At 43.2% G+C, this 16232-nt stretch overlaps 1 protein-coding gene across 1 annotated transcript in view; it reads left to right on the top strand.

Annotated features, from left to right (window-relative positions):
* The window catches only part of LOC144753953 (E3 ubiquitin-protein ligase TRIM39-like), a 160003-nt gene that overhangs the window by 72945 nt on the left and 70826 nt on the right, over positions 1 to 16232 (top strand). Inside the window, exon 6 of the mRNA XM_078641477.1 lies at positions 2029 to 2055. Within this exon, the coding sequence (XP_078497603.1) occupies positions 2029 to 2055 (27 nt within the window). The remainder of the gene's footprint in view (positions 1 to 2028; positions 2056 to 16232) is intronic.

Consider the following 16232-nt stretch of genomic DNA (forward strand, 5'->3'; position numbering starts at 1 on the left):
AGCTATGCATTAAATGGCGCTGAATGTGTTTACACGTGCGAAGAGTTATGCAAATCACCCGGAGCCACGCTCTTAGGTAACACCACGACAACAACGTCAGGCTCTCGGAACTCCTCAAGAGGGAATGTGGAAAAGTATCAGTTAAGTAGTCCCGGTGATCGGTAATTGCGAAACTCCCTAGCAACCATTCCATGTCCTAACGAGAAGTGTGCTGTTTGCAACAGAGCGATCAGTGCCGTCACCAGAGGGGTGCGGGGTGCGGACCGCAAGTCACCATGAGTTACAACACTGGGTGACACCAACCCTAGTGACGTCGCTGGCCTGGATACACACACGGGTGACAAGCAGGACAATGAGGCCATGGCAGGGAAACCAAATGATGGCCCCAAAATGCATGAGGAAATCCCGTGCGTTGCCTTCTGTCAGGGAAAGGAAGGTGAGGGCCTTTAATGACTTTGATGGCCGCGCGCGTAGGGCTAAAAATGAGAACTTAGTCTAGTAAAAAAACTTTTATTGGTTGAGGCTGAAACATCCCATGTCATTGTAAATAGAAAGCACTCATCCTTGTACTTGCTACAATCAGTGCTCACTCTTCAGATAGTTTCTTTTTAATTGTTCCAGTTTCATCAATTGTTGTCTTTTTCTATGATTTTTTCAATTTGCCATAAGTCTATACAAATATCACTACCAGTTAGGCCTTTGTTTTCATACTGCACAGTCTTAGAAACTTTGATGCAGGAAGGTAGGCAAATGATGATGGATAAGCAGGTGCAGTTGCTTTTAATGAGGCCTGCGCACTCTGTTCTTGCAAAGTATAGTCTGGAAATGCATTTAATTTGGCAAATCAACCATTGACAATGTTGTCATTTCCTGGTCTTCACATTTGTTCTTGATTTCAGTTCGTGACTTGTCTCGATTTCAAACTCATGTGCAAGAAACAGAATTGTGTGAGGATAGTGTGTACATTCCCTAAAGCAATTATACCTCTCTTTAGTATTTTTTGCTGATACTTGCTGTCATAGCTGTACTTTCACCTATGGTTGAAAGAAATGTTCTTTAATGCTGCAGTCTTCATCCTGTTGGTTTTTTGTGTGTTTTCAACCCACACTTGTTTTTTCAAAATGTCAGGGCCATACTCCACCATAATATCTTACTTGCACTACAAGGATAGTTTAAAAAAAAAAAAAAGTTTCCCCTTGCTTCCCAAGTAACATCACTCTGGCGAAAGTGAAACGAAAAGAGAAACCAATCAGCACCATTCTCCCAAGTGTATCCCTGGTTGGGCGTTTGGCACCAGGGTCATGATTTCAAAGCAGGATTCCACCCACAAGACACCAGGGAAGGCAACTGTGGAAGGAGTAAACCCCTCTCCCACCCCGCCTGTCAGCCTACCTAAACAATATGTTTGCCCTGTGGGAGAGATTTGAGGGTTACCGCGAATCACCCCTGAGGGAGAAGGTGGCCCACAAGACAACCCCTTGAAATATAATTTTTTTTAAAGAACGGTTGGGGCAGAAATTTGTAGTTTTCGGGTTTAACATTGGGTTTCACACCTGTTTCTACCACCAACTGAACCTAGGTAGAAAACATAAAAATAAATAGAGCACCACTTACAACTGTGGAATATTTTTTTTTACAACCCTGCTCACTCATGCTGGGAAGGTGGTGAACTGAGCATACCAAGCCTTTTGTTGATGTGCGTCAAACATCACAAAAGGGCTCAGCGCTGAGGCTGGAAAAGCCTCAGTAGCTAAAGGGTTTTAATGCTATACTCACAAAACACAGAATTTATTAAATCTTGTATCCATATTTGATCTCTGTGTCTTCCTCCTATTTCTGTTCTGTTTTTACTGCGATGTTCAAAATTTGTATTTTCTGTCCCAAAACATTTTTAACATTGTTTTGCCATTTCAAGGATAGACAACATGAAAAAGTAAATCCCTTTGAGACACATGTTTAAATGACTGTTAGCACTTCATTCATTGATTACTTTAGGCTAACTATCTCAATTTTCTCAATTTATTCCAGAATGGAAAGATGCGCGAAGATATGCAGGTAACTACGTTGTCTCAATCTTGACTTCACAGAGGTACATTGCTCTGCTCGAAATGTTGAACAGACTTTATGAACATTCACTGGATGTATTGAAATGCATTGACATTTATGTAGTGTACCTTACCCGTTGTGAGGCAATAAGTGCCTTAGAGGTGTTTTATAGAGATATAATTAACTAAATGATCAAAGGCCAGATATGTAGTCAGCACTGTCTGAGAGGCAGGGATGGAAGCAAACTATCCAAAAGAAAAAGTTACTTATCTTCGCTAACGTTTTTCTGGTGGATACCTGCAGATTACTCACCTTTTGCATATCCCATGTGTCAGACTGAATCCAGATATTTTTCAACACTCTCCACGCCGGCAGGGGATGCCGGTTCCACTTCGGCACCGGCACACTGATGTCGGTTTCCCTTCCAGATTTTAAGTGGCTTAAAGGTGAACAGGGTGGTAATTACATCAGTTGAGTTAGGTGCAGTTACATTTATAGAATTGACAGCTTCTTAAAGAGTTTATTTAACTAGTCATGAACACTAAAAGGAGGATGAGTCGGTGAGGAACGTTCAGGTAGATAGAGTTTCCACAAGAAAGGTAGTTAGCAAAGGTACATAACTTTCTTCTGATTGATACTTCTACCTGCAGATTTCTCACTTTTAAATAAATCCCACAAGGAGTAGGCATCTGGGAACTGGGCGCATGGTGGTTATACCAAGAAATCCCTTAGCACTTCCAAGTCCAAGTAATGCTTTGCAAAAGTGTGTAGAAAGGACCAGGTTACCACCTTGCAGATTTCAGCAAGCATGACTTCCCTTGCCCAGGATGAGGTGCAAGATGACATTCTGGTGGAGTGAGCCCTAATGCCGCCAAGTCGTTCCTTATGAGCCAAGGAGTAGCAAATAAGATGATCCATTGTGATAAAGTTCACTTCAGGACTTCCTTATCCTTCTTCTTGCCTACATCCCTGATAAACAGTTGGTCATCAATCCAGAACTCCTTGATTCTGTCGATGTAGAAGCTGGGTCTATTGTGTGAAGCCTATCCTTATCTATTGTAGGATGTGAGGGAGGAAATAAGGTTGGCAGGGTGATGGATTGGCCAGTGGCGTAACTTTAGCCCCTGCACCCCCTGCGGTGTGGGGGTTCTGCTGAGCTCCTGGGGACCCCCCTGGCTCTGGCCGGAGAGCTCCTGACTGGGTCCTGAACTTGAGGGGGGGCCTCCATGTACATTGCAGGGGGGACCCCTCAAGTTTTGTTTCGCCACTGGCATTAGACTAGGTGAAAGGACATAACCACCTTAGGCCGGAACACAGCCTTGGGTCTGAAAACCAGCTTATCAGGAAATAAAGTAATGAATTGAGCCTTAACACTTGATGCCTGCAACCCATTCATGCTCACACAGCTTGTTAATGTGATGGCAATATCAAACTGTTTTTTTAAAGTAAGCAGTCACAAGTGGCAACTGTGTGCACACTCTAACATGGGGCACATTCAAAATGTAAGAATGAGATTCAGGTCCCATAGTGGCATTATGAATGGTATTGGAGAAAAGTTGTAGGTAAGACCCTTCAAAAACCAAATAACTGTAGGAGTTTTGAAGAGGAACGGTTGTTCAGGGAGTTAGAGAAAGGCCAACAAGTAGCTCTTGACTGCATCTACTGCTCACCCGTTAGTGATAGAGCGAAAAGATATCAGATAAGTGGGTATGCAGGGGGCCTTCTGAGTAGGCTGTGCACCTCTAAATAACCCTATAACATCTCCTAGAGTATACCTTTTTGGTGGAGCATCCTCAGGCACATAAGATAACATCCAACACTTCCGGACATCCAGGATACCCCCCTCAATCTTCAGGCATGAAGGACAGGCTCTGCAACAGCAAGAGGAGGTCTACCCTGTGAGGGATGGGGAGACAGGGCGGGGGCACAGGGAGAGGTGCATCAGGTCCACATACCAAATCCTTTGTAGCCAGTCAAGGGTTATCACAATAGCCTGGGCCTGGCAGAGGTGGATCTTCCTCAGGACTCAAAGAATCAAGGTTGTGGGAGGTATGCATAGTGAAGCTAAAGTTCCACTTCAAGTGAAATGCGTCCCCCTGTGTTCCCTGCAGTGGATCATGGAGGGAACAGAATTTGGAGCAGTGCAAGGAGTGCAAAGGTATTTATCAGAGGAGTGCCCCATAGGCTGAAGACATGTTGCACCACCACTGGGTGAAGACGCCACTTATGGTCAGCATGATGAGTCCCACCAAGACTGTCTGCTCGAACATTCAGTACACCGGCAATGTGATTGGCTACAAACAAAATGTGATGCTCCTGCTCCCATGGCCAGAGCCGCAGATCTTCCCTTGAGAGAAGATGTGACTCTACACTCCCGCTTGTTTATGTGCCACATCACAGTGGTATTGCCCATCAAGATCTGGAAATACTGACCACTAAGGGAAGGTCCCTTCGGGAGACCAGAGACGTCTGATCTCCAGATTCTCCAAGTGAGTTCCCCAACCTAGAGTGGAAGGATCTGTGATGACTGTTGTGACTGCCAAGTGAAGGTGTGAGTGGCTTCCCTTGAATCATATTCTTTTCCACACTACATCACCTCTAATCCGCTGCTTTGTTCCTTGAGATCTGAATGACCATGTTGGAACCGCTGCCTGCAGAGACACTACTGGAGGGCCCTCATGTGCCAGCGTTTGTGAATGACCAACATAAAGACGGGATAAGACCATCAAGACTGGAGGGCTTGAGATCTGCTCTCAAACATTGGACTCATAGCCTGAATGTCCTGAAAACCCAGAGGAGGTGGACAGGCTCTACTCGATGTGGTGTCCAGGATTCCTCCTATAAATAGTATGCGTCGAGAGGGCAGCAGGTGGGATTTGGGCTTCTTCATAGAAAAACTCAGGTCAAACAACAATGTGGCTGTGACTTGCAGGTGACCATCTCTGGAGAGCTGGCCTTGAGGAGGGAGTCATCCAAATAAGAGAATGCAGGCATCCCTCATTGTCTGAGTTGTGCTGCGACCACTGACGTCACCTTTTTGAAAACTCGTGGTGCTGAAGTTTGGTCTAACAGAAAAACTACAAACTGGTAGTAGGTGGATCCTACCATTACATTTCTGGGTAACAGTAGACTCAGAATATGAAAATATGCGCCCTGCAGATCGAAGGATACCATCCAGTCCTTGGCTTCCAGCGCTCCCAACACCTGAGCCAGGACCAGTTCATAACCCTGACATCTGGGATCAAACTAACCCCCAGATGCATCAAGCATCCATTTTGCGATTCCTTATTAGCGAAAAATAAGGAATCGCTAATAAGGAATAGCAAAATGCTATGCAAGAAGAAATCGCTTAAAAAATAGCGATGTCTTAATATTCCTTAATTGCGACTCGCAAATTGTGAGTCGCAATTAAGGAATACCTCTCCATTCATTCCTATGGGCCTAGAGGCCCATAGGAATGAATGGGAAGACATTCTCAATTTGCGAATCGCAATTAGGGAATCGCAAATTGAGAATGCGATTTCAAGGGTGCAGTGGTGTCCAAAGGACACCCTGTTGCACCCCTGAAACTGATCTGTGCACATATGTTGTGTGTGCACAACATGAAACTTTGAAAAATGCACTTTAGTGCATTTTTCAAAGTTTTTGCAAATTACCATGAAGTACAACTTCATGGTAATTTGGGGGCCCTATTAGCGAAATCGCTATTTTTTAAACTTTAATGCATTGCATTTAAGGAATCTCAATTTGAGATTCCTCAAATGCAAGTAATCGCAAATTTGCGATTTCTTATTTTGCGATTTTTGCATTTGGGATGATGCATCCCAAATGCAAAAATACTGGTCGCAAAGGGACAGATTCTGAGAATCTGCCCCTTTGCGAGTGGATTTTACCTTCATGAATCTGTGTCTAAGACCGCTGTTTTTCTTCAGGACCTGTAAGTACTGGGGGTAGTACACCTGGCCCCGTTCCTGCTCTGGCATAAACTCCACCGCCCTTTTCTGAAGCAAAACGTTGTCTACCTACCCCCGAAGGATCTGAAAATGATCGGTTGGAAGTGCAGAAGAAGGGGTCAGTTGGTGGCGCGTCCTCATGAAAGGTTAGGGTATACCCCCTTTCCACAATTTAAAAGACCTATTGGTCTCAAGAGATGGCATTCCAGGCCTGTGAAAAGGAGGACACCCTTCCTTCAAATAGCACAGTGTGTTCCATCAAGAGGGAATTTGGACTGCCTCCCTGCCATGGCTAGGAAGGAAGAAAAGGACGAGTGTTAAGGGAGCATTTTTTGATACAGCCTTGGGGATGTATGACATTACAACGCATGCTTTTACCACGCATGCCTTTACAACGCGGTATTTACAACAAATACCTTTACAACGCATAGTGCTTTGGGGCGCTGGATAGTGAATAGTTTAATTCACTATTCCAAATCCAGTCCCCGTGGATAGTAGGGAAGGTGTTGGATAGTAAATTAAATCTATTCCCTATCCTAGAGCGCCCCCCAGCGCAATGCGTTGTAATGGTTTGCGTTGTAAAAGTTACGTCGTAAAGGCACTGCATGGTAAAAGTTGCATTGTAAAGGATGTTTCCCCAGCCTTGGTATTACCGGTAAAGTGGTTTGCCTGTTCTTGATGTTGTATTGAGAAGTGTGATGTTGTCTGCCTCAAAAGGTTAAACTCAGGTGAAGCAACATACATTTCTAATTGGTGGCAATCCCTCTGTTGAGTTTGGAGGCTGATATTTCTTACTGTTGCCTTGCTGAATTGCCGATGGCAGTGTCAGCCTTTGCTCCAAATAAATGTGAACAATGGAAAGGGAGGCCCTAAGAGTCGACTGTACAGCATGGGAGAATCTTGACTTCCTCAGCCACACATTGCGATGAGGGGAGAGAGATGTTCCCATGGCCTGGGCAACAGAGCCCGCAATGTCTAGCCCATACTGGATGACTTGCTTGGCTATTTCTTGCCTGTCCCTTACCAGCTCTGTGAAGTGGGGCTGTTCTATTGACAAATGTTATTCTAATACAAACCACTTTTATAGCTCACAAGTTTTGTTCTTGTAAGTACGTTCTCCCAAAATTAATTCTAGATTTAGTACTTTTTTTTTTTGATTTCAAAGTATTTTATTAATAAAGAAGTGACAAAGAATAAAAGGTACATAATATAATAAAAGTGACACAATTAAGTGAACATAACCATACAATCAGAGGCTAAAATTGAGGTGTAAACAAAGTTAATGCATTCAAAAATAAAAATGGCCTGTTATAAATAAAGGAACTAATTAGGGTAAGGCTACTGTCAAAGCAATAAACAAAAGTATCACTATCAAATTTTATAATCGGGGACAGGGGAGGAAATAGAATAAAAGAAAGAAGAAAGAAAGAAAGAGCGATAGAAAAAAGGAAAGGGACAGAGGACAGGAAAGAGAAAAAAGAAGAAGAAAAAAGAAGAAGGATTCCCACCGGACGAACCCAACACGTAAAAACATAAGACTCCAATTAGACAGACAGATTAAAAGGAAACTGAGCAACCAACCCTTTTGACGACAAATCCATATAAACATCCAACGCTTTCCAAGCCCCACTAGAGATAGACGGAGAGAGATGAGCTTGATCAACCGAAGTGTGAGCGCTGCGCAAAAAGGAGACCCAAGCCCACCATGTATGATAAGAAACCGAAGAAAAGGATTTCCACTCCATAAGTATGACTTTCACCGCAACAGTCAAAAGGAGATCCATCAATTGTAATTCCATTGGATCTAAGGGGAGAGGAGTAGGGGCAGCCAATGGACCCAATAAAATTAAAGGAAAAGAGAGTTGGAACTCAATATCAAAGATGAGAGAGAGATGTTTATGAATGAGGTTCCAAAAAGGCTGAAACAGGGAACATTCAAAAAACATATGCTGAAAATCACCCGCCAACAATCCACAACTCCAACATAAATTGTCATCCTTAAGATTGAGCGAATGTAGACGAACAGGCGTCCAATGAAGGAGGTTGACAGAAAAGAATTTAGACTGCATTAAAGATGGTGCGATTTTATTGCGAAGAGAGAGTTTACCAATCAATTGCCAAGTATCAGAAGAAATATGATCCGTAACGTCATGATCAAAATGGTGTAACCATTTTTGTTGAGCAACCGTATGTTCGGGTAGTGAGGCAGATGATAAAAACGTATAAATCTTGGAGGCAACGTGACCATATTTAGCCCAAATATGAAAAAGAGAAATGGTAGAAGAGGTAGGATGAAGACGTACCTTAGCAAGGGCCACTTTAATTTTAAGAAAAGTATAAAAATCAAGGTTTGATAAAGAATGCTTGTGAGCCAAGGTGGAAAAGGGTAATGGCTCATCAGAAGCACCATAAAGATGTTTAACAAGAGAAATCCCTTGAGCCGCCCAATAGGACATGAGGGTGGGAGTAATGTTGAGTTTAATTTTAGAATTCCGCCAAATAGACGACCACCTAGTTTTATGTAATGGGATTGCCACTTTCTTATCTATTCTCTTGACCGCAGCAATTGTATCAAGAATTATAGAATGAGAAAACAGGATATGCGAAGTAGATGTGGTGCAAAAAGAGGCAGTAGGCAAAGGAGATGCTAAATCTTGTTCTATTAGTAACCAAGAAGGAACATGAAGAGGCGGAGGAGAGAACCATAAAGCACCTTGAGAGGCCAAAAAGGCAATTTGGTACTTTTCCCAATCAGGAAAATTGCAACCTCCCATATCACAAGGACGTCGCAAGAATTTATATGCAAGTCTAGCACGTTTGTCATTCCACAGAAATTTAGATGTCAGAACATCAATTTCATGAAAAAAGGAATCCGACAACTTAACCGGAAGCATGGATGAAACGAAGTTAATAATGGAGATAGTCAATACGAGAAAAGGAAGAATGAGGTGAAGAAAAGAAAGAAAAGTCACTACCAGTGGGATTGTGAAGACGCCATATATCTTGAAGCTGAGTGAAGGAACACATGTTAAGCATTTGTTTGTGGGATTTTGGAGGGCGAAACTGAAACGCGGAATTCCTATCCAAAATAGGGTCCATCGGTAAATTAAAATCGCCGCCAACAATAAGATTCCCAGAATGCGGGGTATCATTTAATTTCTTGGTAATCGATTTCCAAAAGGTCGAATCGTCAATGTTAGGAGCATAGATATTCATCACATAAAGATCATTATGTCCATCCGACAATTTAGTTAACAACCAACGACCCTCAGAATCATGATCAGAAGAAATGATAGATAACCCTGAATTCTTCGAAATTAAGGTAACGACTCCATTTCGTTTGCCAGAGGCATCAGAGCAGCAAACATCCGAAACCCATTCCTTCTTCAAAAACAACGCCTCTCTGGTAGAGACCTTGGTCTCCTGAAAAAGGACCAGATCTGAAGAAAGAGATTTACAATAATCTAAGATTTTTGACCGCTTCACCGGATGGTTCATTCAAACCCGGCATGGAAATACATAAAAAAAGAAAAAAGACGCCATGGATGACAGAGAAACAACCAATCTCACAGAGACAAGGAACCAACCAGCACACATAAGGAACGAAAAGGGAGTATCCACGTGGGGAATCCGAAATAGAAAAAAAGATAGAAAAGAAGGAAAGAGAGAAGAGAGAGAAGAACCAGTAGGGGAGGCCTAAAAAAGACCAAAGTCATACTAGGGAGAACGTGGAAAGGCGAGCAAGGGACCCGTACAAGGAGGAATAGTAATTGATATCAATAGCCCAAAGAATATAGCCAACTGATGGCATCAACGTAGAAACTGTGAACAATCAAACTAGCAACGAATATCAGCCTAATATTATAAATAAGCACACTGTAATCAGTAAATCTGTACAATCACACTAAGTTAATAATCTAATAGCAAGAGTTATACCTATACTATGTAATAATATCAGACAATCGGATAATGAAACAAAGCAATGTGGTAAAGCATGAGAAATAGATAAACATAAAGATAATTATGTATATCCTAAAAATAAATATTCAATTAATGAGCAATCCTTAACTGCATAAGGTTAACAATATGAAATTAAAATTGAAATTGAAACTGCAGGAACATATAAACATATAAGAAAAGAAAGGAAGAAAATAGGAGAATAGAAACAGGTAACTATTAGTAATAGATAAGAATCAAGGAAGGAAAAACTGACCTGAAATGAGTATTGAGATGGAGTATAGACTACTAGGGCTGAAGACGAGATAATGAAGTTGAAAGAATGGCCGACTAAAAATCCAGCAAAAGAAATAGATTAGAAAGAATACCAAGAGGAGAAGATGAAATAGATAAGTAGAGTAAACATCATGACTCTGAAAGAAAAAGAGAATATAGAAAGGAGACATATTAAGGAGAGGAGTGAAATTGAAGACCAAGAAACCTATAGAAAAATAAATATCAACAATAGTGGAAAGAGAAACAGATAAGAAATCTAAAAAGGAGCAATCCAAGGAAAAAGGATACAAAGAGAGGACAGTGCGGACATAAGGAGAACGGAAAAACGCCAGCAACGGAGTTAGAGAGTAATAACGAAATATAGGATCAACAGTAAAGAGATGAGAAAAAAATAGGCATACAGAAAACCATCATCAAGGAGACACAAGGAGACAGTTCAAGTGCCCGAGGCACCAGGATCCTGCGATGTCGCTCTTTGAATCTCCATTTCTATCTCCAACTGGTTGTCCAGGAATGTAGCTAAGTCAGCCGGCTCATCGAAAATTCTGGAACGTCCTTTGTAAGTAATGCGGAACTTCGACGGACCAGAAAACGAAAAGGGAATGTTCATCTCAGAAAGACGTTTCCGAAGATTAAGGAAGCCCTTTCTTCTTATGACCGTATCTCTGGCAAAGTCCTGAGAGATTGAAATACGATGACCTTCCCAGACGACATGTTTAGCCTTCCGCATATGAGAAAGAATCTGTTCTGTATGTTGATGTCGCAGTGGCTTAAAAATTATTGCTCTTGGCTGGGTTGCCTCTTTAGAACGAAACGTCGGAACACGATGTGCTCTTTCTATCTCAAATTCTCTCTGGAATGAGATTTGTAAGGTGTCAGGAAGCCAATGATATAAGAACTCAATCATAGACGAAGATGATTTCTCCGCATCCTCCGGAAGACCAAAAATGCGTAGGTTAGATCTACGATTACGGTCCTCCTGCTCAGTGAGATCTCTCCGCAATGCCGCCATTGAGCGCTCCAAGTGGCTGAGGGACCTGGATTGTTTCTGCATACCATCCTCTGCACAACTGATACGTGACTCAGTGGCCGATACACGAAGAGAGAGGGCTTTGAAGTCATTTCTAATAGCAGACACCTCCACTTGCAGTAAATCTGTATTAGTTTTTGTTGACTGCGCAATATCATGCACTTCATTAAGGCGTGTTAATATTGTGTCCAGAGTGGATTTAGTGTCTGACTGAGCGGACTCCGGCGTAGGGGACAATGACTTAAGTCTCTTAAGCGAAGCGCCAACATCCTTTGAGTCTTTGTTATTCGAGGAACGGCCCATATTTGCAGCCATGAAGGAACAGTCCTCAAGAAAAAATACACAGCCCCTTGAGGAAAAGAGGAGAGTAAAAACTGCGTAGACTGCACCCAAAAAGTGAAATACAGCACACTGAGCGTACTGGGCGCCAAGTAAATAATAGCGGCAGGCTTATATGCAGGGCAGACACCAAATTGAATGATAAAGGTTCATATATAGCAGGAAGTCACAGCAAAGACATCGTAAAAAAAAGAGCCCCAGCAGCAAGAGACAGCTGTACTGAGAAAATCAGAGCGTATGCAACATAATATCTAGCCAAGCAGCAAAAAAATAGCAGAAAAAAGAAAGAAATGTTACCAACTTCAGGCACCGTAGAAAAAAATAACCTGGACATCAACCATAGCCGGCAATATTGTATTCAAGGCGGCACTTCTGAAGAGAAATGCCAGCTCCGTCAGAGGCGGGAAAATGGCGGCCACCCGCGAAGGAATCGAGCGTCACAGGAGCCTGACAGAGAAGACATTCAGCTGTTGGCAGAAGTCGCTGAAAATGCCTTCAAACAACTCCCTGCATGTTCCGCCGCAGAAGAATGCTGTTTGTTCGTGAAGGGGCAGTCAGGAAGCGGAGGAAATAATCCGACGGGGCACTCTCGCCTCGGAGCTCAATCGCGACACGCCATGCTGCAGCGGCGCGCAAGCCACGCCCCATTCTAGATTTAGTACTTAATGTTTGTTTTGCAAAAACAAATCAAATGAAGCTAATATTTTGGTTACTTTTTGTACCTATCCAAGGTCTTGCAAAGCCTAAACCAAACCGCGTGCAAATGATTCAAGATGTTAATTTTTTTTTTCTTCGAGACCTTTATCAGAGTAGTCCCAGGTGCCAGATATCTTATTTATGTATAAAACACGAACCTTTTTAAAAATGCATACGTACAGAAGCTCCTGTGTCTTTTTTTGGGTTGCTTTTCTACTACTAACTTTGTAATTGCATGACTTCATTGATGACCAATTATTAAATGCCAACCTTTACAAAACTTAAAAAAATAAATAAATAAAAAAGGAAATGGTTCAATAGTTTTTTTACTGTCTATCCGATGAAATGGAAAGAAAAGTGCCAAGCAAGAGACTGGAAGAGCAGAATGTCCTGGCTAGACATGGTTCTTTAGTGAAACATGTGATGACAAAGAGGCTGGGTTGCCCACAGTCAGTCTGAATCTGTGCACTATCACGCTATGACAGAAGTAGAAGGCATGGATTTTCCCATACATTAAGAATGGTCTCAGTAAGGGCCTTATTAAAAGGCAACAGGGTTCTATAAAAATGAGATGTAGCACGGAGGACTTCTGTTTAAATTTTGTCTTGGTTTCCAGTCTGTGGATACTCTATTGCTCCTCCGTGAGAAGGGGCGGAGGAAAGAAGGTTGGTAGGGTAAATAATTGGTCTAAGTGGAAAGGGGTAACCACCTTCGGCGGGAAGGCAGCCCTCGTTCTTAGCACAAGCTTGTCTAAAAAGAAATAGATGAATGGGGTTTGCACTCAAAGCTTGCAACTCGCTTACCCATCTAGATGCAGGGGCGTAACACAGGCCCCTGCAGCCCCCGCGGTGCGGGGGGCCCTCACCCTCCAGGGGGCCTCGTCAGCACCGCACTTCTGCTGGGGAGCTGTAGATTGAGTCCGGAGGGGACCCTTCACTTACCCTGCAGGGGGCTCACTTCCCCTGCAGGGGGGCCCCCTCAAGGTTCGTTACGCCACTGTCTAGATGACATAATAGTGGTTAAACAGACTGTTTTAAAAGAGAGCTGTTGGAAGGGGAACCTGTTCAATGGCTCAATCAGAGAACACATTAAGAACATGGAAAATAAATTCAGGCTACCACACTCAATCTCCAGGCATGAAGGTGGAGGGTCTGATGGTCGAGGTGCAGAGCCTTCCCATGCGATTGGGAGAGGCGGTCTACCCCGTTAGGGAGGCAGAACAGAGGGCACAGGGAGTGGTGTATGAGGTCTGTATACCACCTCCTTTGTGGCCAGTATGGACCTATTAGAATGACTTGGGTCCAGCCGAAGTGTATGTTACTCAAGACACCAGGAACCAAGGGTATGGGAGGAAACGAGTGTTGAAGCTGAAAGTTCCACTTCAAGTGAAACACCTCCCCAGTGCTTCCTACAGAGGATACTGGTGAGCACATAATTTAGGTCAGTGAACGGTCAAGTGGCAAGGAGGTCCACTGAAGGAGTGCGCCAGAGAGAGAACATGTATTGGGCCATCTCTGGGTGATGGCAAAATGACATTGACTGAGACTGTTTGCTAGAACATTGAGTACTAGGGCTAGATGATTGGATATCAACCAGCTCTGACTGTCCTGAGCCCAGAACAAGATCCGCAGGGCTTCTTGTCAGAGAAGATGCAACCCAACTCCCCAATGCTTGCTGATGTGCCATATTGCCGTCAGAGCTGGACAGATTGGCCAGAAAGGTAAGGGAGTAAGGTTTTGAGAGCCAGCCAAATCACCCATAATTTCAACAGAGTGATGTGAAACATCTGTGCTGGGCCTATGAGTTTTTCAAAGGTCTCCGAGGATGGAGGCGTCCATGATAACTGTTGTCACTGGTTGAGGAGGTTAACATAGCTTCCTTTTGGACATGTTGTCTTCCATTCACCACCATTGGAGATCGGCTGCAGTGTTTCTGGAGATTCTGATAAAGCTTTAAAAGTCTCCATCGTGCTAGAACAACTGTAAGTGGACAGATCATTGGATGGCTCTTGTATGTCAGTATGTGTGAGTGACCAACAGACTGCAGGCTAGTAGACCCAGCAGCCATAAATACGGGCAGGACTGGCATACCAAAACAGTGGAATAATAGCCTGAATGTCATAAACCCTCTTAAGGGGAAAGCTTTTACTCAATGCAGTGTCCAATACATCACCTATAAACAGGATTCACAGAGAGGGCACCATTGGGAACTTGGAATTGTTGCTGTAAAAGCCCAGATCACACAGCACCATGGCCATCTACTGCAGGTAGCATGCCACCAACTCTGGGAAATTAAATGAAAAAGAAATGTATAAAGCGCGAAACATTCACCCTGGGGTGTCCAGGCGCTAGCTCAGCACAAGACATAACGGACACCTTTTTGAGATCGCCTCAGAGATTAAAAAGCCATGTCTTTAATGTCTTCCTGAAAGGCAAACAGCAATTTTCTTACTTAAGCCGCAGCGGAAGTGAGTTCCAAAGTCTGGTTGTGCCGACCAGAAAACTCCTGCCACCCCGAGAACATTTCTTGAACCTGGGTACTACCAAATTGTGAGAGTGCGCTGAGCGAAGATGACAGGCTGGAACATATGGCTGCAAATTCTGTTTGAAAAAAGCTGGTCCCGTATCATAAATAGGTTTAAATGCTATACAAAGAGCCTTAATCTCTATCCGTCTCTTCACTGGTAGCCAGTGTAATTCCTTAAGCCCCATGGCAGCAGATTTATATTTTGCAATGTTCAGTAATAGATGTGCTGCAGCGTTTTGCACAATCTGCAATTTGATCAAACATTTCTTGTGAAGGTTCAAAAATAAACCGTTACAGTAGTCGGCTCTAGCAAAGACAAGAGCCACAACCACGAACTTCCTCAAATCTGCCAGAATAAATGGAAGAATTCTTCTCAACAGTTTTAGTGTATAAAAATAAGTGGATGTGACCTGATTTACATGGCCTTCAAAGGAAAGCATGAAGTCAAACATGACACCCAAGTTCTTTACCTTGTTCGTGGGATTAGGTAGCAAGCCCAACTTCAAGGGCCAAAAAGCAGAGGTCCAGGAATTTGCATGGCTGCCAAAAAGTAAGACTTCTGTCTTACTGGAGTTCTGTTTCAGACATTTGGTGGCCATCCAGTCGACGACCTGGCAGAGACAGGTCTGCAATTGTGCTGCCATGTCTACTGGAGAACCTGTCACTGAAATCACAATCTGGGTAAGAGATAGCAGAGAAACACAGGGATCTAATTAACCTTGCCAGAAGGGCAACATAGATTTTAAAAAGGGTCGGGCCCAATGAAGCACCCTGTGGTATCCCGCATGGCAGTGTGAAGTTCGGCGACTTAAATTCGGCAAGAGCCACAAACTGTTCTTGGCCAGACAAGAATGATTGCAGAGAGGCATACACTTCACCCTTAATGCCAATCCCATCCAGTACTTCCAACAGGTTTGAGTGATTCACCGTATCAAATGTAGCGGAGAGGTCAAGCAGCACAAGTGCTGCATTGCCTCCTGCATCAACTGTTTGCCTAATCAGTTCTGATGCTGTAATTAGAGCCAATTCAGTACTGTGTTGCTTTCTAAAACCAAACTGAGAAAGGTCCAGAAAGGCATGCTTTTCAATATAGTCCCATAAGGTGCTATTCATGGCTTTTCCCACCACTTTTGCAGGCGGGGGGAGTCTATGGATAGGGTGATAGTTATTTGGATCTGCCCTATCTAGGTTTACTTTCTTTAGAAGGGGGAGAACAGACGCCAAATTCTGATTAGTGGGAAATATCCCAGAAAAAAACATTTGATTAAAAATAGAAGACAGATGTGAAGCAAATACTTCTGGCAAAAGGTGGACAATTTTAGGGGGACAAGAATCTAATGGGGAGCCCGATTTGGTGGACAGCAGGAACTTAAAAACTTCGTCCATAGTTAATGTTGCAGAGGAAGATA

Source organism: Lissotriton helveticus, chromosome 5_1 (genome assembly GCF_964261635.1).
Source record: "Lissotriton helveticus chromosome 5_1, aLisHel1.1, whole genome shotgun sequence".
In the NCBI taxonomy this organism is placed as follows: domain Eukaryota; kingdom Metazoa; phylum Chordata; class Amphibia; order Caudata; family Salamandridae; genus Lissotriton; species Lissotriton helveticus.